The 26895-nt window shown below is 40.0% G+C and overlaps 1 protein-coding gene across 1 annotated transcript in view; it reads left to right on the top strand.

Moving 5' to 3' along the window:
• LOC147615585 (uncharacterized) overlaps positions 1–26895 on the top strand; it is an 82305-nt gene that overhangs the window by 37581 nt on the left and 17829 nt on the right. Inside the window, exon 2 of the mRNA XM_086779697.1 lies at positions 3335–3604. Within this exon, the coding sequence (XP_086635823.1) occupies positions 3335–3604 (270 nt within the window). The remainder of the gene's footprint in view (positions 1–3334; positions 3605–26895) is intronic.

Raw genomic sequence — 26895 nt, 5'->3', positions numbered from 1 at the left:
CAGCAATAAAGATAAACCAAAGCTTGTTTGTGACTATTGTGGAAAAATTGGTCACCTAGAAGAAGATTGCTATCAAAAAAAGAAGCAAGTAAAGTACATCGAGGCCAAAGCTATCCCACCTTGAAGGCGTGCTCTTCTAGAGAAAGAACCATTATAATTTTCACCCCTCTTGTCTCTACAAAAAGTGTGATGTAATTAGCCTCTAAGGCCATATAATACACTCAAGTTGAAATTCATAGCCAAAGTAGCCTAGCAAAAGGGGAGAGAGAGGAAGAGTGAAAGCCTAAAAATTATACCCAATCTAGCATCAAGGGGAGGTGTTGAAATGAGTGATGCTAGAGTGCCAAGTCACCTAGCCAAGTTATCCCACATGAGCTATCATAGCTTTGTTGTACTTTCCTCATATAAAAGGAGGACATTTGAAGCATTGGAATACAAGCATAACATCTCAAGTCTTTTTATGAGTACAAGTTTCCATCTTATAACCTAACTGAACTTGAGTCAAAACTTAATTAGCACACACTCATCACCATGAGTATTGTTTATTTTTATCCACCTAAGATTAGTGTTATCATTAGTGTAGGATTAGATCAGGATTAGGATCTAATTAGATAGTTGACTGTCATTAGGGAGATTAATCTATGAATTTCATCAAAGATGGTAGTAGAGAGAGATGAGGGTGGGAAAGAGATGGAACGAGAGAGAGAGAGAGAGAGAGAGAGAGAGAGAGAGAGAGAGAGAGAGAGAGATGGCAGAGAGAAGAGAGGTATGGTTGGAGAGAGATAAATGAGGGAGAGATGTGAGATGGTTGGAGAGGGAGAGGAGAGGGAGAGAACAGAGTGTGCTAGAAGACAGAGAGAGAAGAGGGAGGAAAAGAGATGGTCACCTTACATCTCCCTCTCCTAGCATTTGCTCTCATGAAAGTAGCCTTTTCAGATTCTTCTTGTATGAGCAACACCCACAATGCCATTTGGTCAAAGGGGAAGGCACCTTACATCTCCCTCTCCTAGCATTTGCTCTCCTCTTTTTTCATTGTAGTGTACTTCATATAATGCTATTTGGTCAAAGGGGAGTCATTACCGCATTGACTCAAGGAGAAATACCCAAGATTGTGGGGCCATGGGGGGGACTTTCGTGGATGATGAGCATTGTTGTGGTGTTATCACATACATCCTTAAATTTGGATTCCGAACCTTTGAGTTCTTTGCTTTTGATGTCAAGTAGTTCTCACAGAGCCCATAGGTAGAGTTCCTACTGCAATAATAAGGAAACATCCAAGTGGGCTTAAGCAAATAGACTCTACAAGGCTTTGGTGATCCAATAACAACACTCTAGTCTCGCCCATGCATTGTGAAACAGGTAAACTTCTAAACATACGTATATGTGAGTTTCAATATAATTTAATTTAACTTCATTTGCTTGGGCCTTAAGAAAAGTCTTTTGATCTTGGAAGGTTGTGTTCCAAATCAATGAACTGAGATGGTGGTATGTAGTGCAAGTTACTTCCCGTGTGAAAAGGCCATTTTCCAAGATCTCGACGTTGAAGTTATGGAGGAGGTGGCGGATGCACATGATGGAGCCAATGCAAATAAGGTGGTGACCATGGAGGATACAAATGAGGGCAATAATGCAAATGAGGAGGAAGACCACGAGGAGGAGGATCTTGACATCGATGATGATCATGGTGATGGTTCACATAGTCGATTCAACCTTCTTATTGATCTTCGTTCCATGGGTCTGTCTTGAGGGGGACGAAGAGACTTGTCAAGACCTAGAAGAGGATAGGATTAGCGTGTAGTCGTTTATAAATTAGGTGTCTTTGTGAGAGAAATGTGATATTTTGCTCTTTCCCATCTACTACACATGACAAATCCAATGACCCATCATAATTTAGATATGGTCAAGTACTATTATCCATAGTAAGTCGGAGGCTGATTCTAGCGCACGATCCCAAGTGCAGCATGGCCACATGTGTGATCACACACAGGGCCCCAGCGGTTGTGTGTGATCGTGTATCTGGCCATGTGTTTGGCCGCGTGTGTGGCTCGTATGTGTGGCCTGCCTCATTCTCTTATAGCGTGCGCCATGGAGTGTTCAAAGACTTTGAGAAAGAATCAATGGTCCTTTTTTGATTCGCCTTTCAAAAGTTTTGGCTTGAACATGCATGGCCAAGATCTCCTCCAGCTTGGATAAGATCAATAATAGAGTCACTGCATGAAGTAACCCACTAAGTGCTTGATCTCATTTTGACGTACGGTGCCCCCCCAAACCCTAACCCACTAAGTGAGGCTCAATTGTATTGCATGGCTTTTTAAAAAAGCATGTGGCCTCTTCAGGGTCGTATCAACTTGGTAAACATGGCTACATCTCAGTTGAGCTTCATGTTATTTGGGGGGTATGCTTTGGATACATTGTCCAAACACCACCAATGCACATCATGATGCCGCTTACAATGGAGATGTCTCCTTTCTATTAGCACCGTCAAATAATTCTCCGCCCTTCACAAATTCCAGTCCTTGTATAGTGGGTTTTGGTTTCGCCAATGACAGGGAAAAGATCTTGGTCATCATCACGGCGCGTTTAAAGTGCAAACCTCTAAAGTCTGCACGGCCATAGCCACTACTGACAACTAAGCTACTTACGCTGTAGCCATTACTCACCCACCTTTATAAGAAAAGGAAAAAAAGAGAAAAAGAAAAAAAAACTCAAACTCTTGCAAGAAGAAACTCTGTGACTTCCGTTGACAATTAATGCAGACATGATTATATTTTTCAACAACGGGATCTCGATGGGGCCTCTCCCTTGACGACGAGAGGCCGGTGGTGGCCAGCAGGCGATGGCGACGTCCAAAATAATCCACAGTTAGGGAAGGATTAAGGCAGGCGTCAAGGAACGCCTTTTGAATGCGCGCGCGCTTAGTCGCCAACAAAAGCAGTCATGAGAAAATAATCTGAGGAGGAGGAAGATCTTGCAGGTTGGATCCCACGACGTCCAATAGTGCTGAGCGGGGACCCCCAGCTGGACACAACTTACGCGTCGATATTCTTGCGATCAGCGGCAGCAGCTATAAAATGCAGGTGGTGCGCAAGAAGGAGTGCATCATCTCAGCTATCATCAATATATCATTCACATGGCCAGAAAGCAAGCGTTGCTTCTGCTCCTCATGGTGGGGACGTCCCTACTTCTGAGTGAGGCCGCCCGGGAGGAGCCCGTAGACAAGCCAGACGAGACGGGAGCTGGCTACTACGCTGGTGGTGGTGGTGGCCACAGCAAGTCGGGATCCGAAGGGGGAGGATACGACCATGGCGGAGGGTACGGGGGTGGCGGGGCTGGCCAGGGTGGCAGTGGCTATGGCAGTGGTGGAGGCGGCTACGGCTCTGGCGGTAGTGGCTACGGCCAGGGTGGCTCCGGCTACGGTGGTGGTGACAAGGGAGGCGGCTACGGCAGCGGCGGTAGTGGCTATGGCCAGGGTGGCTCCGGATACGGTGGTGGCGACAAGGGAGGCGGCTACGGAGGGGGCGGCTCTGGCTACGGCGGGGGCGGCTCTGGATATGGTGGTGGCGGAAACGGAGGCGGCCACGGCAACGGTGGCAGTGGCTACGGCACTGGGGGCAGTGGCTACGGTGGGGGCGGCTCCGGCTATGGGGGTGGCGATAAGGGAGGCGGCTACGGCGAGGGGGGCAGTGGCTACGGCGGGGGCGGATCCGGCTACGGGGGTGGCGATAAGGGAGGCGGCTACGGCGGGGGCGGCTCCGGCTACGGAGGTGGCGACAAGGGAGGCGGCTACGGCGACAGCGATGGTAATGGTAATGGCGGATCCGGCTATGGTGGTGGCGACAAGGGAGGCGGCTACAACAACGGAGGTCATGGCTACGGTGGTGGCAGCGATAAAGGAGGTGGCTACGGTAGTGGCGGCATGGGATACGGTGGCTACGGGCACGGAGGTGGTGGGGGTTGGAAAGGAGCTGCAGCCTCTGAAACGGAAGTCGGCCATTGAAGCAAGGTGACGCCGAGGCCCTACGTAGAGTTAGGCTTGCTTGCCTTACTCTGCGCAAGTACTACGATGCAATGCATATACGTCCCAGCTCAAGATCGAGAGCTCTTTATGAAATAAGAATTTGTCATCGTTTTCAAGCTGCCTACGTTATTAACATGCTCATATAAAAAGTGTTGTTATTACGTTATATTAACACCATAGATAAGGTAGACTACTACGCTCATTAGTTTGAGTCTCACGGCTCCCCCCCCCCCCCCCCCCCCCAAAAAAAAGGTGTAGTTTTTGTTTTTTTTTTCCAACCCAAAGGCAAAGTTTACCCTTGAACTTGAAAATCAATAGAAATCATACAAATATCAAGATTTATAAATAAATAAAATGTACAAAAAAAAATCCTTTAAAATTCTAATCGTCGTGATTTTTGAGTTTTAGTCGAAAAAATGACACTACGAATTGGGTTATGTGAGCACTGGTTTGAGTCTAAGCAACACTAGCTAAACTAAATTCTAATATTTTAAGGAAATCAATAATAGGAAGAGAGAGAGAGAAAGAGAAAAATAATAATTTCATGGCTTTCAAAATGAGAGAAAATACAATCTACTTGTCCATGTTAAGAATGTGTCATTATTAATGTTAATGCCACTTTTTGAAATATTGTTACTTTTGCACTATTATGTCCAAGTCCCAGGGGGGGTTCGAAATTATGTAACCTTTGTGTCGAAATACATATAACATTAGCAATGGAGAGGTATTTTCAAAATCCTTTGTTGTATGTTTTAAGAGGTTGGTACCCTTCTTGTAGATGTGATGCCGATAAAAAGTATTGTATGTTTCAAAAGATCTGTACCCTTCTTGTAGATGTGATGCTAATAAAAAGTATCTCTTATGAATTTTTCTTTTTGGGTTTCAAACCCCTTATATGAATGGACAATTTTTTGAGACCAAGAATTAAAAATAGTCCTATTGTTAAAACCTTGTGCTATTCTACCATTTTTTTTAAATTCGAGATCTATGCGTTGTTTACATTTTTCTAAAGATGAACCCTTGGAGATCTATGCGTTGTGAACATTTCTTTATAGCGGTAGCTGTCCCAATTATAACACATGAACCAGCTCAAGATCAAGAGCACTCTATGTAATCAGAATTGTCATCATTTTGCAAGCTTCCATTTGGCTGGTCATACTTTCGCACGTGTTTTTGCATATAAAAGGTGGTTACATTACTAACATGAGATGAAAGTAATGGCATTAAACTTCAATGCTCTGTCATCCCTAGAAATAAATGAACCTAAAGTAGGTGGTGAGGTTGAGGCCCCAAGTGGGAATAGTAGCTAGGCTACCGAGTCCGAGCCAAGTGGGCTGCTCCATGACCTATGGGGTCCTTGTTTGCGACGACGCGACGACAAAGGAGATGGATATGGGTATTGTGCAAGCTATTTTGTGAGCACCAGTGGCTTGTACCTTACCTTTGCTTGATTTGATATGTATGGTACGTGAATTTGTGCTCGACCTTCCTTTCCGACTGGATCGTGTTGTTGTGGATCATGTGGCCATCGACCTCCCAAAGCACGTGCCAAGTGGGGAGAAGTCGATGGTAATGGCATACCCCAAGAGCTTGGTTGGAAGAAGGCAGGAAAACAATCACTACAAGGGATCAGGCTCATACCCGCACTCCTAGCCATAGAAAATGACTTGTGGGAAAAAAGTAGTGGGCCCGTGTATCAGCACGTGTATCATCGCGGCCAGAGACATGCGTGTAAAAGCGCGTGTATAGACCCAGTCAAATGCGCTGATACGAGGGCTTATACACGCGTTTTATAAGTTTAGCTGCGCTTATACACGCACATTTCACAAAGTATCCGCGTGTATACACGCGACTTTTATAGAGTTAATGTTCTACCTCCAGATGGCATGAACAGGTACAGTAATGTTTTTCAATCTTGTTTTGTGTAGTCTCTAATTGGATTAAAGACCACATAGAGCAATCCCTTGTGTAGGTACTCCATTTTTTCCGACTACCATATTGTACCCATCTTAAGATCAATCATCTTCTTGATCCCATGCATATTTTCAAGAATGTGGGATCTGGTATTTGGGAACATGTTATTGGTAAACGAGACAATGTTAGCGTACGGGAGGACTTGCGGGTCGCAGGACGTATGCGCCAAGCTTGGCCACCTCTATTGCGCCTCAAGGAAAAGGACAGAACATTGATTGATGATCTCAATTTCACTTGCATCCTTAATAGTGATGTGATGAGCAGATGGGTTACAAGATATGAGAATGCAAAGACAAAAAGGCAAGCAGAAAGAGCTCTCTTTCGGAGGCAACATGGCTCTCATAAGGCGCACCCTAAGCATCTAGCAACACTTCCGAATGATATCCATGTTGATTGGTTGCATGAGGAAATGGAGAGAGCAGAGAGCAGCGAGGGGCTGCATATCACAGCGGAAGAATGGGAGTATGCACGAGGATGCATGTTAAAGGTACATAGAACTAATGTTTTGCATTAGTTGTAAGTGACTTGCTTTTAATATTTACTCACGCGAGGATGCATGTTAAAGGTACATAGAACTAATGTTTTGCATTAGTTGTAAGTGATTTGCTTCTAATATTTACTCACATTGCTTATACAAATATTGCTTCTATTTTGGTCCAATGCACTATGTTCAATGCTATATGGTGTGAAGGCAAGCATTTTTGAACACAAAGAATTGATGAAAAGAGGAATACACAAGATTGCGGCGTCATTAGTAGCTTTGAGGGAGCCAATGGAAAAATGGATGATTATTGTGGCACAATCCAAGACATATTTAGGCTTGACTTTCGTCGCTTCTTTGTGTATGTTTTGGATGTCAAATGGAAAATGAACGTGGTGGAAAGAAAAAGGGCCTAATACAACGATAAAACGCCATGCAAGTGGCTAGGTAACTATTGACTCTACAAAGTTTTGGCAAACAAAGAAAGATAGGCTCGTATTGCCACAACAATGTGAGCCGGTATGCATTTTTTTACTAATGTGTTTCATTTACATATATATCTAAGCTCACGTACCCCTTGACTTTTGATATGCTAATTAATTACTGCAGTATGTGTATTTGAGTAGGTTATCTATCTGCTAATGGTGCATGATATTAAATGGTGGTACGTCATCCCTATTGCACCACATTCCAAAGTGATATATAATACATTCATGTTGGAATTAGGTTTGCAAGAAAGCACACAAAGCTTGGAGAAAAAGGAGCAAGGATGCACACAACACAAAGTGTATTAGATTGTGTCAATGTACAAAAGATAAGTTAGTCCTAGAAGGATGGGCGTATATACAAGCCGGGGGAAAAAACCTCCTAAAGAGGGAAAAAGTGCCCCGGCGGTCCTAAGTGTGTTCACACACATCACTGCCTATATATATATGGCAACAAATCCCCCCTGGGAGTCATGGTGTGAACGAGAGCTGGCACTCATGTATAGGGGAGTGCCATGCCCGAAGTAGATCAGTCCACAAAGGAGAGCAAGCCCAAAGCTTTGCGGAAAGCTTCAAACTTCTCACGAGGAAGCGCCTTTGTGAAAAGATCGGCGAGGTTGTCCTGTGTTGGCACATAGGCCAAGCCAATCTCTCCTGCTGAGAGTCTCTCCCTGACATAGTGATAATGCACCTCAATGTGCTTTGTGCGAGCATGAAAAACTGGGTTTCTCGCAACTGCCAATGCGCTCTGACTGTCAGTGAAGATAGAGGTGGCAGACTCCTGTCCAACACCCAAGTCAGTCTCATAAGCCGTCTGAGCCACACACACTCAACCTATAGCTGTGAAAGCTGCCCTGTACTCAGCTTCACAACTAGAAGTGGCCACAGTAGGTTGCTTCTTGCTCAACCAAGATATGCATGAGCTACCGAGCATGAAACAAAACCACTTGTGGACACTCTTGTGTCATAGCAACCAGCCCAACCTGAGTCCGAAAAAGCATGTAAATCTGGCAGCAACGATCCCCCCTTGGGATAAAACAACCCAAGATGTATGGTGCCACTCAAGTAGCAAAAGATGCGTTTAACTGCCTTCCAATGCTAAGACCCTGGGCTATGTATAAACCTGCTCACCTGTGAGACTGCAAACTGAATGTCCGGCCTCATAATGCATACATAAATGAGGCAACCAACAGCTGTGTGATAGAGTGTGACATCAAAGTGATCTCCAGCATCATGAAGACTCAACTTCAAACCTGTCTCCATTGGAGTAGCAATAGGCTTGCAATCTTCAAGGCCAAATCTCCGCAACAATGTCTCAATATACTTTGTCTGACACAAAGCAATACCTCCATCACACTGCTTAAATTGTATTCCCAAATAATGATGCAAATGCCCCAAATCTGACATCTCAAAAGAGGCATTCAAATCAGCCTTAAAATTAGCAATATGACTCTCATTTGGTCCTGTGAGCAGCATGTCATTGACATAGAGAGCAATGATTAGATGTACACCATCCACACGTTTAACATACAAAGTGCTTTCTGTTGGACTATTCTGAAACCCATGTGCAGTCAAATATGCATGTATCTTTTCATACCAAGCTCGTGGAGCTTGCTTTAAACCATATAAAGCCTTTTTCAGCCTGCACACTTTGTTTTCCTGCCCTCTTTGAACAAAACCACGAGGCTGCGATACATACACCTCCTCATGCAAATCTCCATTCAAGAACGCAGTCTTATGTCCAGCTGATGTACATTTGAACCATTATAAGCTGCCAATGCACAAATGCTACAAATGGTAGTTATACGACAAGTGGGAGCAAAGGTCTCATCAAAATCAATGCCCTTTTCTTGAGCATAACCCTTTGCAACAAGTCTGGCCTTATAGCGATCAACACTGCCATCTGGCTTTTGTTTCAACTTAAAAACCCACTTACATCCAATGGCCTTTTTACCAATAGGCAAATTACACAAAGACCATGTACCATTCTTGATTATAGCATCATATTCACTTTGCATTGCAGCCAACCAATTTTCTGATTTTTGTGCCTCATCAAATGAAAGAGGTTCTTCCTCTTCACACATACTAGACATAGCCAAAGCATAACAATCTGATGCATAAGAGGCATGCTGAGAACCTGAACAAGTATGACTAGATATAGGTGCATCAATTTTACTATCATGCAAGGTTTGCACCAGCCATTTAGGCATACCTCTAGCCTGCTCATTTTTAGCCCTATCCTCAGAAATTACATCCTGTAAATCTGCATCAAAAATGGGATGATCTATTATGTCATTTGAAATCTGCATAGGCTGAATATTTGCCTCATTAGGACTTACATTTGAATTCCCACCTGTAAACAGAGACAACAATGTATCAAATACATCCCGTGAGCTCACACCCGTCTCTTTGGTACATGATAACAAAGGCTGCAGAGCATCTTCCACAAAAACAACATCTCGACTAATCAAGATACGCTTTGACTGCGGATGATACAATCTGTAACCCTTGCTCTCAGCACTATAACCAACAAAAACGCATTTGACAGCCTTATCATCCAATTTTCTGCGTTGTTGCACAGGCACTAAAGCATAGGCCAAGCAACCAAAGACACGCAAGTGACCAATAGAAGGCTTCCTACCATGCCAAGCTTCGTATGGAGTAATAGACTGTAAGGCCTTAGTGGGACACCTGTTGAGTACATATGCAGCACACATGACAGCCTCAAGCCAAAACGCATGTAGCAAAGCTTGGCTCTTGACCATACATCGTGCCATCTCCATAAGTGACCTATTTTTCCTCTCAGCAACACCATTTTGCTGAGGGGTATATGGCACTGTACATTGGTGTTTTATCCCACGACTAGCTAGAAATGCATCAAACTCTTTAGACAAGTACTCTCCCCCTCGATCAGAACGGAGGGTGCCCACCACAGTACAATTGGATACATTTTCAACCATAAGAAAAAACTCTTTGAAGCACAAAAACACTTCGGACTTTGCCTTCAGTGGATATACCCATGCATGCCTCGAGTAATCATCAATGAAAGTCACGAAGTACAAGTGTTTACCAAATGATGGAGTTTGCATAGGCCCACATACATCACTATGTACAAGTTGCAATTTGCGAGTGGCCCGCACAGAACCATCCTTTGGAAACGCAGAACGCTGCATTTTACCCAAAATACAGCCTTCACAAACATGTTTCAATGGTGCCTCAAGAGGGGGCAATGAAGCAACCATATTAAATTTCTGCAAACGCAGCAAACTAGCAAAGTTCAGATGACCAAAACGAGCATGCCATAGTTTTGCATCTGAAACTGCCTTTTCATCAGAAACTGCATTTGCTGAATCTTCCACACACTTGTCATAAGAATTGAGCCTATACAGCCCACGAAACAAGGTGACAGATACAATAATCGTATCACCAGAAGTCAAATCATGAACAGTACATCTGTCATCCACAAATTTGACTACAAATCCAAGTCTAGCAAGCGTAGAGACAGACAATAGATTCTTCTGGAACGAATATGTGGGGTGATGTTACATTTGATAGAAAGTGCAATCAAGGCATGAGCCTGTGCATCTTTACCATCCCAACGAGCTTGTTCAGCAGTGGGTAAAACAGCAGCAATAGTAGAGCTGCTAGAACCTGCAACATCCTCAACAGATCCTACATCCACAGAACCTGGACGTACATCCATACCCTGCACAATGTTCCACACTCCTTTTGCAACCAAAACATGCTGCATCATGTATGCCCAAAGTGGGTAGTTGCTGTCTCCATCCAATTTGTCAGCAGCAGCAGATAACATGCGAAATACATCATTGTTGTTATCAGCCATGGCCACTGACTGAAACTGATGCAAAAGCTACCTGTAATGAAGCAAAGACTGAACAGAAAACAACTCGTGCTATGTAGCACAGTCCACAATAGAGTACGTATGCTTGTTTTGCAGAAAATTGCACTGTCGAAATTTCTGTAGAAAATGACGAAAACACCTGTGCAGAACTTGAAATGCAAAAAGGGAGCCCAAAACGACCTCAGATGCGATTTCTGAGAACATAAAGCCCTACGGGTTTTTTTTGCAGAGTATAGGGACCTGGAAGCGCTCGTGAAAGCTCACCTCAATCGGAGAACGTGAGTCGAAGGGTGCTGGCGGCGTAGCCCTGGGAGCCGATGCCTGCTCTGATACCAATTGTTGGAATTAGGGTTGCAGGAAAGCACACAAAGCTTGGAGAAGAAGGAGCAAGAATGCACACAACACAAAGTGTATTAGATTGTGTCAATGTACAAAAGATAAGTTAGCCCTAGAAGGATGGGCGTATATACAAGCTGGGGAAAAAAAAGATAAGTTAGCCCTAGAAGGATGGGCGTATATACAAGCTGGGGAAAAAAACCTCCTAAAGAGGGAAAAAGTGCCCCGGCGGTCCTAAGTGTGTTCACACACATCACTGCCTATATATATATGGCAACAATTCACTGATATAGAGCATATGGAGGATGTAGCAAGCCGCAATGAAGACGATGTCGAACATGTCAATAAAGATGTTGTGATCGATGATCATGAAATAAGAGATGATCATGATAATGAGGATGAGCGTGCCATTTCTCATGATCATGAGGATGACCCTACCATTGAGGATGATGGTGATGTTGATGAGGATGATCAGGGCATCGGTACCATTATCAATGGACAGAATATCGATAGTGGAATAAATTTAATCGTAGCCTTACAAATTGATCAAATGGATATTGATGTTGATCATTTGGCAAGGATGGATCTTATTGAAGATGAGATCGAACCCTAACCAATCCATCACTGTATCGTTCTAAATTGATGACATTTCTATTGTATATGTTGTCTTTTAATTATCATCTCATGATTTATTTTTGAATATATTACATTGTTGTAAATGCATGTAGTGGGATTATGTAATGATATATACTGTAATGTACTATGAGATGGTTTAAAGAAAATGGTTTTTAATTTTGTAAAGGAATGGAGATTTTCCTAATAAAGTTCTCTGTTATCGCGTGTAATAAAGCGTGTATAATTGCGCATATATACACGCACTGGTACACGCGTTTCTGAAACCAGTATACATGCCAATGTAGATGCCAATATACATGCAAATGTAGATGCGAATATACACGCGCTCGATACTACTCATATACATGCGCGACCATACATGCGCCCGTAACTTATCGCGTGTATTGAGCGCGTGTATGTGAGCGCGTGTATGGCAGCAGTGTCTTGTAGTGAATTGGCAAGATTTTAGCTAGCTGTAGAGGAAACAGTGGGAAATGAGAGGGGCCCTTTCCTTTTATAGTATTTTACTTAGGAACGTGCATACGCAATGGGTACACACGTTCGCACGCCAATCTCAAGAACGTGCATATGCAAAATGACATACATATGTTTGGAGCTCCATACATACATGCTGAGGTGTGAAGATGCGTGCGAGATGGAAACGTACATGTGCAGATGGAAACGTGCATGTATAGATGGAAATATACGTGTGCAGATGTGAACATGCATGTATAGATGAAAATACACGTGTGCAGATGTGAACATGCATGCATGCGCATCTTGTACCTTCTTTGTGGTGGTTGTATTCTAATTACTGGCTCGGTGATGGGATGTAGCATGGGCCAAGTTATCACCCACCATGGTCCCCCATCCTGAGATAAAGGAGATGGCTATGGTAGTGGACGTTGGAAAGGAGTTGCCTCTAAAACGAAGTCCATGGAAGTCGGCCATTGAAGCAAGATAACGCCCCTGTGTATGGTAGAGTTAGGCATGCTGCATGGACGGTGCAAGTGCTATGATGCAATGCATATATAAGAGATCTTTATGGAATAAGAGTTTGTCATCGTTTTCAAGCTTCCATTGTTTGCGCCTACATTATTAACATGCTCATATAAAAAGTGTTGTTATGTTATTAACACTAGATAAAAGTAGACTTAAAGTACTAGCACTCACTTAAACGCTCTTTCATGCAGTAGTTTGAGTCAGTGCTCCAAAAAAAAAGTTTTTTTTTAAACCTTAAAATTAAAAGCAATGTTTAGGCTTCAACTTTAAAAACATTAGAAATCATACAAATATAGTAAAATGTATAAATTTCGTCCCTTAAAAGTCTAATTGGGATTTCTAAATTCTAGTCGAAAAAATTACACTACAAACCAGGTTATGTGAGCACACTGGTTTGAGTCTACGCAACCCTAACTAAAGTAAGTTCTAATATTTTAGGAAAATTGATATATATATATATATATATATATATATATATATATATATATATAGAGAGAGAGAGAGAGAGAGAGAGAGAGAGAGAGAGAGAGAGAGAATATATAGATATATATATATATAGAGAGAGAGAGAGAGAGAGTGAATATATATATATATACATATATATATATATATAGAGAGAGAGAGAGAGGGAGGGAGAGAGAGATAATTTTAAGGCTTTCAAAATGAGAGAAAATACAATTCACATACCCATGTTAAGAATGTGTCATTATTAATTTGTTAATGCCACTTTTTGAAATATTGTTACTTTAGCACTGTTATGTCTAAATCCTAGGGGCTTCGAAATTATATAACTACACATATAACATTAGCAATCGAGAGGCATTTTTAAAATCATTTGTTGTATGTTTTTAAAGATAGGTACACTTGTTGTAGATGTGATGCTAATAAAAAGTCTCTTATGAATTTTTAAGTTCCCCATCAATATCATCATTCACATTTTGAGGCCATGTTTTAATAACATATTTATGAAACCAAAATAAAGAATCCCATATAAGGTTGTCACATTTCTATAGGAAGAATGACCACTTCTCTATAATGTGCTGTAATAAATTTTAAATTAATCAGTGGCTAATAATTAAGATCTTGACCTAGTACTCAAGAGAACAATGGCATTCTCAAGCCACATCCTAGGCCTTGGGAAATCACATGGACCTAGGTATAAATTAACCTCTAGAAGGAATCAAGTTTTATCTTGATGGTGGGTACATCAATCATGGGGGTAACTTGGTCACAACCCAAGACAAATAACTAGGGTGAAAACGTCATTTTGTATCATTTCATCAATCAACGCAAATCCTTGCCAAAACAAATCACTTAGCTTCCTTTTCAATAAAAAACCAGTTTAGACTATGATTCCAAGTAGTGAACTAAAAAGATTTTGAGTCAAGATTGACTTACTTGTGCAGTATCAGATAGAAATGAAGATGGACAACCTAAATGCAAGTAGTAGCTACATTCACATTGTGTGTTGCCTGACCATATTCTACCTTTTACCACATCTTCTCACATCATCCAACATCGTACTTGTACTAGTGATGCCAGTTCTATACTCTTCTTGGTTCTCCTACCTTTAACAACACTCCCATCATGACTTTTCATCAACCAATAGTCATCGAAAGATGGATAAGATTTTCACATCAGTCTCACTTATGGATTGCTTGAGTCGCTCATGCATTAATTTGGGGATTAGAAGATTGCATAAAAGATGGAATTAAAGAGGTAGAGGTAAAAGGGGATTCACAAATGAAAGGAGAATATAAGGCAAGGAGTCCCAATCTCCAAGAATTGTATAAAAGGGCAATGGAGTTAAAAGAAGCTTTTGAGTTTTGTAAATTTGTGCATGTTAGCAGGAAGGATAATCAAAAGACTGATGAATTGGCTACTAAAACTTTGACTTCTTTCAAAGTAGCTATTCTTGCATTAATGGATATAGGTTGGCCTGAGCTCCAAGATGTTCAACACTATTTAGATACAGGTTACTTCCCTCTTGAATTGAATCCTCAACAGAAGCAAAGGCTCACAAGGAAAGCTCATCCTTACAAAATTCTAGGGGATGTTCTTTACAAGCAAGGTAAGGATAAGATTCTTAGGAGGGTAGTGAGCCTGGAAGAATCTAAAAGGATTATGGAATTATGTCATGAATGTTCAGGTCACTTTGCCTCAGCCAGCACAACTCGGAGGATCCTTAACACAGGGTATTATTGGCCTCGACTCAGCAAAGATGTCTATGAGTGGTGCAGAAGCTGTGAAGTATGCCAAGCGTATGGGCATAAGCAATTGGTTCCCGGACCCTTAAACCCTATCCCGGTATATGGTCCATTTGAAAGGTGGGAATTAGATTTTGGGGGCCCACTTCCTCGTTCCTCACACATGGGAAGTATTACATATTGGTGGCCACAGATTATGCAACAAGGTGGGCAGAAGCAAAGGCCATGGTCAATAATAAAGCAGTGGTTGTGGCATCCTTTCTCAGGGAATACATATGTGCCCGATTTGGGTGTCCACTAGAAATCCTTACAGATGGGGGGAGGTCTTTCAAGAATGACTTGATTGAAGTTTTGGTGCAGAAATTAAAAATGAAGCATGCTATGTCAACTCCCTATTATCCCCAATGTAATGGTTTAGTAGAAAAAACTAATGGACTGCTTTGTGGATCTTTGTCTAAGCTAGTGGATACTATGAAGAGAAAGTGGGATGTGCATTTGCCGGAGGTCCTATGGGCCTATAGGACAACTCACAAACTCTCTCTTGGTTTCACACCTTTTCAGTTAGTTTATGAAATGGAGGCTATTTTGCCAATAGAATTGAAAATCACAAGCCTTCGTACATCTTTTGCACGCTTGAATAATGAAGAAGAAACACATGCCCAACGCCTAGCACAATTGGAGGACTTGGATGAGAGGCGACTTCAAGCATTTCAAAATTTGGAGGCTGCACAACAACGGCGCAAGGCAAGGCATGACACTCTCACAAAGAAGAAGAAGAAACTGGAACTCAAGCAAGGAAGCTTAGTCATGAGGTATGATGGCCGTGTGGAGAAACGGCTAGATAAGAAGCTTCTTTGACACTGGGAAGGCCCCTTCAGGATAAAGAAAAAGTTCAAAAATAACACCTATCTTCTAGAGGATGCAAGTGGCTAGGAGGTTCCCGGACGTGCCAATGAGTACCGGCTAAAGATATTCTACCCTCGAGCACCATGGCCAGCAGATCCCCAAGACAAGCATGGAGGATCTGCTTGGGGGGGGGGGGAAAGATGTGACATGAAAAATTGATATCTTTCGTTTTCAATTATGTGCATATTTTGATGGTTTCTCAATGGTAGTAAGGTGGAAGCTTGTCCAAGAATATTGCGACGCCCACAATGGAATAATGACGTGGTGATACGACGGCTTGGCGGCTACCCTGATAACAACATTCTATCTTCAAATATAATGGTTTTGCTTGATTTAGGGTGCACACATTGTAAATGCCACAAGTATGCTTGATAAATACTTTGGTATGGTAGATAGACTAGTGATGTGGAAAATAAAAGTGGGCCTTCATGCTCACATGGATTTTAATTGTATTATTAATATGGTATTCACCATAAGGCTACAAGTTGGGGAGTGTGGAAGGCATGTGGAGGAGTGTGTGTGTAGGTGCATAATTGGGAAAGATTCTTCTAGAATGCCTACATGATGGAAGAGGAGAATTCCGCCATGTGTAAGTGGGATCTCCACCTACATGCCACTTAGACTTGGCTATTATCTCATCACACTTTCAAAGTCAAAAAGTCTTCAATTTAATAATCAATAGAAGACTTAGCCTAAGAGGACAATTGATGGTGACATCTACCCTTATTCTTCTAGAATGCCTACATGATGGAAGAGGAGAATTCCGCCATGTGTAAGTGGGATCTCCACCTACATGCCAATTAGACTTGGCTATTATCTCATCACACTTTCAAAATCAAAAAGTCTTCAATTTAATAATCAATAGAAGACTTAGCCTAAGAGGACAATTGATGGTGACATCTACCCTTATGTCACTGAAGGGTTGAAGATTTTTATGTTGTAATTTGTAACAATGGAAGAGAGGGTGATTCTCCACCTATAAAAGGAGCCCTCCTCTCCCTTTCAAATCCAGGAATGAGCCTCCTCAATTGAGCATTTTGTGTCATTGCCATTCTCTTATCTTTCAAACCCCTATTCAAACACTCTCTTTACATGTGAATGTCTCATTTAGCATTAGCTCCTCATGCTTAACCCAATTTTGGACCTCTTTGATGATTCATGATAAGTGGGATAAGGAGTTATTATCTTGGTGGGCCTGTGACTTCTCAAGGTAGCCCTTGCCTTATTGCCGCCCTCCTTTGGAGGTACTAATGGTTTTAGCGGTAATGAGCATGCGAAAAGACTTTGGGGACCATAGGTAAATCTTTACGATTGCCCGCTGAGCAATGTTAACCCTTACCCTCTAGCTTGAATCATGAAGGAGATGAAAGGCAAGAGGCTATGTGAAAATTGAGGTTTCATGCAAAGAGAGGGAAGTGCAGTTTTTGTGATCCAATACCCAATTTTCAACCGGTAATTACTCATCACTCGGGTGTTGGTTTCTTAAATTGATCATATGGCTAGGAAGCTCTTTATATACTCTTTCCACTCATGTAACTAATTTCTTAATCCCTTACTTCATTGATGATCAGAATTTCTCCCAAAGTTGCTAACTTTTAGGCAGTTTTATAGTCTTGTAGTAAAATGCTCATAACTTTTCGCTCGGTTGTCCGTTTTTTAAAGTTTTTATATGGGCGCAAAGCTCTCTTCAAGCTCTACACACTTAGGTAATCCTTTTTTGCATAGCCTATATGGATTTAAAACTGTAATTCTCTGTGTATCTCTGTTTTTATAGAATTTTGGCCATTCTTTCTTCTTAATAATGATTAATTTCTCTTAATCTCTTATCAAAAAGCCAATCCCATGTGTCATATCCTCTTGTAAGTGATTGCTATATTCATTTGCTTTAATATGTTCGACCAAATCGCCCAATTCGAACAGATGAACCTTACCAATATTCCCCGTATGTTTTCGTTCACATAATCCTGAGTCGGAAGATTTTCTTCCAACAAAGAATCTCCCTCTTGTTTGGAGCTACAAGACTGGCAGAAATTCTTGCTTCTCCGGAGCCTTTCATCTTCCCTTCCATGAATTATGATCTCACCTTTGATGTGTATATCTTTATCTTAATCTAGGGAGAGAAAGGGAGGTGAGGAGGCTGTGAGGTTTCATACAAGTGTGTTTTGATTCTAAGAAGTGACTGAAGTCCAAACCCTAACTTCGTGTCACAGTAGGAAAGGGTAGCTACGGTGAAAGAATGGTCTATGCAGCGTGGTTCTCCCGAAAGCGTAACATGCGGGTGTTAAGGGCCCCTAACTTCGATATAGAAGTAGTGGTCAGAAACTGGTGAAGTGGCCCCTATAAAGGGATATCAAAGTCAGCCCGTATGTGTGCATATGCTGGGCATGTCATAATCATGTGCTCCTCTGATTCTACACGCTGTAGTCCACACAGCTTGCATAACCTCGTCTCTCATGCCTGTCCACTCCATGCACCTGTCTCGATCAATAAAGTGTGTGATCAAGTTCAAAGTCATGCAATACTCCATCTAAATACCACTGAGAGAAGGGCTTGGGGGAGAGAGAGAGAGAGAGAGAGAGAGAGAGAGAGAGAGAGAATCTTTTAGTTGTTGAGTCAGACAGAGAGGAGATGTGATAGTAATCAATGAAGAAAACAGTTTTTGGGTGGGTTTGCTATAAAATATAAATTTTAAATTGCTAGCCTATCTAAAAATTTAAATTTAAATTAAACTTTTTATGTTTTATGCATTGAAAAGTGAAAAATTAAAAAACGTAAGTTTTCCTTGTCTTTTAATGACTATTGATTTAGAATTTGTGGGAACTTCAAAAACGCAATGAAAGTGTATTAAACGAGATTGTCTTTTAATGACTATTGATATGAAATTTAGAGGGAACTTCAAAAAAGCAATGAAAGTGCATTAAATGTGATTGAAAGTTATTTTGAGACAATTATTTTGAATTGTAAGAAAAAATATTTTTGGGGCCCCTATATGGATGAGATTGATGATGTTTCGAGAGTTTTAGTGGCTAGAAAGAGAATCCTAGAGTGAAAATCCTACAAGGAAAACTAGAGAGATCCCCTAATTTTAGGGCCAAAAGTAGGCTTCATTATGACTATCTCCTTAAACCTCAAAAAAATTAGTCTTAATTCCTTAAAATTAGGGATTCTCACAGGGCCCTTTTTATGCTCAAATGCCCCCTAATGCATAGGGCAACTGTTGGGGAGCAATGTACAGTGGGTTTGCCATGAAAAGTCTTTAATAAAAAAGGGACCCTGGTTGTCTTAGTCCTAGTGCTCCATTTGACTCTAAATAATCAACTTCTCATCCCTTCTATGAAATCAAAATTTAGCGCATTTAGCTCACCTAGTTGGAACCATCTTTGTTTACCTCTAAACCACAAGTTACCCAAACATCAAATCCTTTTTTTGGAAAGTTTGTGAGCTTGGACATGTACCACTATGGGAATATAGTTCTTCATGATTTCAGATAACCAGAATGACTCGTAGTGGAGAATGCTCCCAAATTTCCTTAAGTTACTATAGTGAAGGAGAGCTCTTCTTTTGCTTCTATTCTAGGATTTCCACATCACCTTCACAAAGGAGGCTTCCCAGAGTCCGGTGGCTTGATTACACAGACCGTAGAAGATGGTCATTTGCAGGACCTCATATCGTGGGCAATCTGCCACTCTGAAGCTACAAATCTGCATATTATGCATAATGGCACATTCCTCAATGTCCCTGTAGTATTATAAGCTTTGTATAACCCATTTTGATGCCATCGTATTTGCAACATCTAATGTGAATAGATGTGAATGTGATGTGATGATATCTAAATGGATGTGATGCGATGTGAATATGATATCATGAGATGTAAATGGATGTCAGTATGATGTGATGTGACGTGAATGGATGAGATGTGATATGGATGGATGTGATGTGATGAGATGTGGATCTGAATGAATATAAATGAATGTGATATAATGTGAATGGATGGATGAGATGTAAGGTGGATGAATGTGATGTGATATGGATCTAGGTAGATGTGAATGGATGGATGAGATGTAATGTGGATAAATGTGAGGTGATATGGATCTAGGTAGATGTGAATGGATGTGATGTGGATATGGGTAGATGTGAATGGATGAGATGCATTAGGACCTCAATGGAAGGCTTCTTGGGCCCTTTTATTTGGTAGTTTAAGGAGTCAAACCTTTTCTCTTAAGAAGAAACGTTTTCTAATTAGAAGCTTCAAAACGGCTACTTTATTCGAATTTGAATTTTGGAGGGAAAAGACAAAACCATATCATGTAGCATATCTATGGAAAGCTCTTGATGCATAGATCACGGATCTATAATCTCCGCTCAAATCGGAGCTTGTATGTAGAAGTTATGGAGGTTCGAAAATTGTAAAATTGCCTCCCCCCTTTTTGGGGAAAAAAGTGCACCCTTTGACCACTCTTACACCTCTCTTACAAACCCAACATTTCAGTCCACATGGCAACCCTCCATTTGGCTATTCCTTAATCACCTTGATTAGGCTTGGGCAAATTAAAGGGCCCAAGAAGACCCCATTCACTTCCTAATGTGATGAGGATAGATGTGATGAGATGTAATATGATGTGATTGGTTAAGAATGGATGAAGACGATGGGAATACATATGACTGGATGTGGAATAAGCAATGTGAATCGATGTAGAAGAATGTGGAATAACGAGAAATGATGTGGAACAATGTGGAAAGATGAGAGTTTGTTATTAGAAACTGTATTTATGACCTATTTTTAAATAACTGTTTTATGTCAAGAATGCTAGGAAAGCATTTTGACCATCTTGTGAATGAGGTCGTGGTGGAGACCTAATTGATAAAGTTGCATCAGTTGACAGAGAGTCAACAGAGGACGTCTCGCGTAGCAAGGTCATCGACCGAGGTCTTGACCAGCCTCGGTTTGATTTAAATGGTGAGCTTCCGGCGGTGGATGAGGGACCAAGGAAGCGGCCTTTCAGTGAAGCACTACGTGACCTACGAAGGAGCCTAGAGGGTGCTAACCATACGGTGCTTGGGCTCTGGGTTGCCGAAGATACCCACGCGTACATCGAGAAAAAAAATGGAACAAGGTGCTAGAGTTGTTTTCTGAACTCGGGCATGGATCTATTGATTGTCCTTGCTGATCCTCAAAACGGATGAGTCCATGGCTCTTTTATATGGATCTGCTTTTTGATCTTGCTGATCTTCAACGGAGAATCCATCTGGATTTTCTTATGTGATTATATTGTGTAAGATTTCTCCTCAGCCTGAATAATGAATAAGCCTTTACTTCAATCCCCTGTAATCATTTCCTGTTTCTGAATACACAAGAAAATATTAATTTTTCTTGTTTTTACCTAGTGAGATGAAAATTTATAGAGAGTGGTAATTCAATATTGAGATATTTTTGGATATATAAATTCTACAAATATCAAAAATATGTTTCCTTGAAATAGAAAATCAAAATAAATTTTCTAAGGTGTATTAGGAATCAATTAAAAATGATTTAAAAGACCTTAGCCTAAGGGTCAAGATTTTCTCAAATTTTTGGATTATGGTCCAATTAAGGTTCCTATGGACCAATAAGATTAATCCAAGTGTTGGGATAAGATAAATCCAATGAATAAAAGAAAATACCCAAAAATGAGTAAATGCCCACATAAGATGAAGAGTTGACTAAGTACAAGGTTTATTAGTTAAAAATTATGAAATATTACTAAAAAAAGATATTTTGAAGTAATCATACCATTTTGACACCTTGGTAAGAAAAGGGGGAGCCTTCAAGGAGGCTCCTATTTCACACATGTGAAGGAGTTTTAAACTCAAAAATATTAAGATATTTTTATCTCTCCTCTCTCCTGGATCAAACCAAATAAAAAAGGGAGCCAAACTGGTCCAAATCTTTATCGAAATTCAACCAAACTGAAGCTGGGAAATTCTAGTAGTTGGACTCAGTTAGTGGCCTCCCTCACCTATAAATAGACCCTCATTCATTTGTATTCTCGTCTGTGAACTAGACCATGCCAGTATTACTCTAAAATAAGCATATTTTCTATTATCCTCTAAAAATCCTCTACAATTTGGAGAGATTGGATCTTCTCTCTCGCTTCAACCTACTTTGGAGCTTTCCTCAACATACTAACCAATTGATTGGTTGGGGGCCTCTCCTAAGACTAGAGAATCGAGCAAAAAAAACAAGAGGTAAAGTGTGACTTTATGGTCTTTTTTCTTAATCTTCTAAATGTTTTTCACTTCTCAACCCCTCTCAAGCTTGAGAAGTATTAAATTGAATGGTTCTTCAATGCAAATGAAGATCTCTAATGAATTTTAATGATTAATCACATAAAGTTTACATTTATGCTTAAATTAGAATGTTTTTTAAGCATATCTCTCTCTCTCTCTCTCTCTCTCTCTCTCTCTCTCTCTCTCTCTCTCTCCCCCAAAGAATGGTCATTCCTATGACCAATTCTATATTCAAATGATGCTTCTCATGAAGCAATTCTTAGTTCTAAAAGTAAACTCTATGCTAGTCAAGTTAAAGGCCAAATAAGTGGCTTTTTAATCCTTTTATGTTACTTAAATTATGATAAACTTAGGGATTAAGTCCATAAATTGGATATTGATCCAAATGATAGTTATTCTATCATATTGTATTATTAAATCTTATCCTTTCCAAATTTATTCAAAATTATCAGTAGTAGCAGCGAAGCTACGGCAAAATTTTTAAAAATTAACACATAAATCATTTTTATGCATAATGTGAAAAGAGGACTTCCTACCATATTCTAGGATTAGTCATCCTATGTTAAATGGATAATTCTCATCATATCCGTGGAATATTAATTTTTAATATTTATGCATAAATAGTTAATTAGAGAAAAAGAGAAATTTCTAGTAATTTCATTTTTATGATAAAAGAGGAATTCCCATGATAATGGAGATCCATGTATTCTAATCTAGAAAGAGAAAAATTAGAATATCAAAATAATGGCTATTTTATTTAAAATTAAAGGAAAACTTTAGTTAAATTGATTTTTTATGCAGCATAAATAAATTTAAATGATGAAAGAGGAATTCCCACCATATTTGAAATTCAATCATTTAAATGAGACAAGTGGAATTTCTAGTATAATGGAATTAATGGATATTTTTATTTAATTTTTAAGAGAAAAATTAGTTAAATTTATTTTCATGCATGAATAGATTTAAATGATGAAAGAGGAATTCCCACCATATTTGGAATTCAATCATTTAAATGGAAAAAGTGAAATTCTTATCATATTAGGATTAATGGATATTTTTATGTAATTTTTAAGAGAAATTTTAGTTAAAATTATTCTATGCATGTATAAATTTAAATGACGAAAGAGGAATTCCCATCATAATTGGAATTCAATCATTTAAATGGAAAAAGAGAATTCTTGGTATATTTGGAATATTTAATATTTTTTATTTAATTGAAAGAGAAATTTTTTATAGATTTAATTTATGATAAAAGAGGAATTCCAATGACATTTCGATTGCACTCATTAAATGGAAAAAGGAGGTATTTCAAGTTTATTCAAAAAAAAAGATATTGGTATTAGTTAAAAAAAGAATTTTTATGATATTTAAGAAAAGAAGCATTTTAATTAATTTTTAGTGTCAAAATATGAATTTCAACCATAATTCTACCTAGGGAATTAAGGTTGAGAACATAAATGGTAGAAAGAATATCTTTAGATATTTTATGTGGTTAAAACACTAAATTGGTATTTACCCAAAACTAGATGTTTATCTGAAGGAATCCTTGTTGAACTAAACCGAATGAAATTGGTTAGACTGTGAGAGGGACAGACAATAAACCTACTTGTCCATATCTCGATCTAAATCAAGCAAAATCTTCGTGACCAAATCTAGTTCCTAAATACAAAGAATTGACTACCGTTGAACTAAACTAGTTTTCATTTGATCAAACTCACCAAGAATCTAGTTAGACAATCAGTCAAATGATGGGTAGATTACCCTGATGAGAGATCAAGGATCCTCATTTCGAAACTAGAAAATATGGAAAAAGGGGTTTTGCGGAACCAATCTCAAACTGGGAATTTTACTTGCATTAGAACATCTGTTTTTTATTTAAAGGACTATTTTACGCCACAATGTTGGAGGAAGCATTTGGCATGTGTTTTACTAAGAGGAGATTCGTTGCAATAGCTGGTGGGGAGTCGTCGAGGGAGACGTCGCTCGTCGCGACAAAGCCTACCGAGGTCTTGACCAGCCTCGGTATGGTTAAAGTGGTGTGCTTCCGGTACGATGGGCGAGGACCGACGAAGCGATCCCTAAGTGAAGTGCTAGGACACCTAAGGAGGATCCTAGAGGGTTCTGACTAGGTGATGCATGGGCTCGCGGTTGCTATGCGTGCGTCGAGGAAGATTCGGATGGACTAAAGGAAAGATTTTTGTGAATCAAATTTTGATACTGGATCTCGTTGGTTGGCCCAGCTGAAGACGGAGAGTCCATAAGACACATTTTGTAATATAATGGACTCCGAACTTTGGAGGATGATGATCAGTAATAGTATGATTTTCATTGAAGGATTGTTTTAAAGCCAGTCGAATCTGTTATAAATGGCAGTTTCATATTGTGGGTGTACGTGGTATGCCTACCTTAATTTTTGAATGAATCGCCAGCTAGGGAGCCTGAGAACTCTTTTTCTCGGTACCCGGGCAAAACATAACCAAATCTTTATAAAGGAATCCCACCAATACAGTGATCGGGTGGTTAGCTAATCCATGGGCCGGTTGTAGGATTCCCTGTGAAACAACTAAGATGCGATTAGTTACATTAGTTAGATTAAGTCCTGAGAAGACCTTGTTCTGTGGGAAGGGATCAGCGGGGCTGTGCCTTGTTAAAGAAGGAAAAAAGCAGTGATTCTATGGACCAAGTGCAAGTCTCTTCTTGATCTGACCATGTGACTTCAGATTCGGTTAGATCAGTTTAAAATAGTGATGACTTTGACTCGTTAGGATAATTTTTCCGTTAGAAGATTTTCCCCATGGTGGAATTGCCCGTGCCTTCCACGCGAGAGGAGGTTTTTTCGGGCTCGGTTTCGGAGGAATTGCCAGGCTAGTCTCTCGTCCGGACATCTGCACGGCGAGGCCCCGAGTGTGGATCCCTGCCGCCCTACGTGTGGGAGGCCGACGCTCCTTCCACCGTCGGAGCCCCCGGAGGGGGATCTCACATATTGTCGGGTACTATGAGCTAGGAACTATTGAAAAGGCCCCTGAGTGAATAGGTAGGGAGCGTTCTGGTTGCCAATGATGCCATAGGTACAACGATGAAGGAATGATCAAAATCCTCCTAGTGTCTGAAATGGTTTCCCCTGAAACAGAATTTCAAAAAAATTCTCCAAAGTGCATTAGGAATCAATTAAAAATGATTTAAAAGACCTTAGCCTAAGGGTCAAGATTTTCTAAAAACTTTGGATTATGGGTCCAGTTAAGGTTCCTATGGACCAATAAGATTAATCCAAGTGTTGGGATGAGATAAATCCAATGAATAAAAAGAAATACCCAAAAATGAGTAAATGCTCACATAAGATGAAGAGTTGACTAAGTACAAGGTTTATTAGTTAAAAATTATGAGATATTACTAAAAAAATGAGGTATTTTGGAGGAATGATAAATTTTTGACACCTTGGTAAGGAAGGGGAGACCTTTAATGTAGGTGCCTATTTCACACATGTGGATGAGTTTTTAATTCAAAAGTATTAAGATATTTTTATCTCTTCTCTCTCTTGAATCAAACTAGATCAAAATGGGAGCTAAACTGGTCCAAATCTTATCTAAACTGAACCTAAAAAAATCTAGAAGTTAGTTGGACTCAGTTAGTGGCCTCCCTCACCTATAAATAGACCCTTATTCTTTTGTATTCTCATCTTTGAGCTAGACCATGCCAGTGTTACATTAAAATAAATATATTTTCTATTATCCCTTAAAAATTCTCTACTTTTGGAGAGATTGGAGCTTCTCTCTCTCTTCAACAATCCTTGGAGATTTCCTCTCAACACACTAAACCAATTGATTGGTTGGGGGCTTCCTTCTAAGATAAAGAAGCAAGAAAAATCAAGAGGTAACATGTAATTTCATGGTTTTCTGTAATATTCTCAATGATTTCACTTATCAACCCCCCTCAAGCTTGAGAAATTTCAAATGAATTGTTTTTCAATGCAAATTAAGCTCTCTATAAGAATTCTAATGATTAATCACAAAAAGTTAGTTTTTATGCTTAATTAGGATGCTTTTTTTATGATTAATTAGGATGCTTTTTATGTATATCTCTCTCCCCCAAAAGAATAGTCATTCCTATGACTAATTCTTATTCAAATGGATGCTTCTCATTGATAAATTCTCAATTCAAAAATCAAACTCTATGCTAGTTAAGCTAGAGGTTATGAAAATGGCTTTTTATGCTTTTATACTAATAAAATTATAGTAAACTTATGATTTAATTCCATAAATTGGATTTAGGTCCAATGATAGTTATTCTATCATAATTGAATTATAAAGTCTTATTCTTTTCAAAAATATTAAAAATTATCAGTAATAGCAGCGAAGTGAAATTCAATCATTTAAATGCTACTTCTGCTGCTAGCACCCCCGAATTCTCATTGCGCGGAGGGGGCAGGGATCTTTCGCCTAAAGTTGTGCTTGGCCCAATGTCAAGTTTCCAGACTGAGCCTGAATCCCGCTAAATGTGCCTTTGCCATCCAAAGCGGTATGCTCGTTTGACACATTATATCTCAGGAAGGCATTGTAGTAAACCCAGCCAAGGTGGAAGTAAACTGGAAAGCTCCAATTCCGACCAGTGAGCTGAGAAGATTTTTGGGACAAATCAGATGGCACAATCGAATTCTCCGATATCTTTCCCACATAGCAGTCCCATTAAACTAGCAAATGACCAAAATCAAAACACCATTGACCCATCAGTTGAGTCAATCCAAC

Source organism: Cibotium barometz, chromosome 40, assembly GCF_041138505.1.
Source record: "Cibotium barometz isolate CiBa-2024 chromosome 40, ASM4113850v1, whole genome shotgun sequence".
Taxonomy (NCBI): domain Eukaryota; kingdom Viridiplantae; phylum Streptophyta; class Polypodiopsida; order Cyatheales; family Cibotiaceae; genus Cibotium; species Cibotium barometz.
Note: the sequence above shows the minus strand (reverse complement) of the source record. Positions and strands in the feature narration are given on the sequence as shown.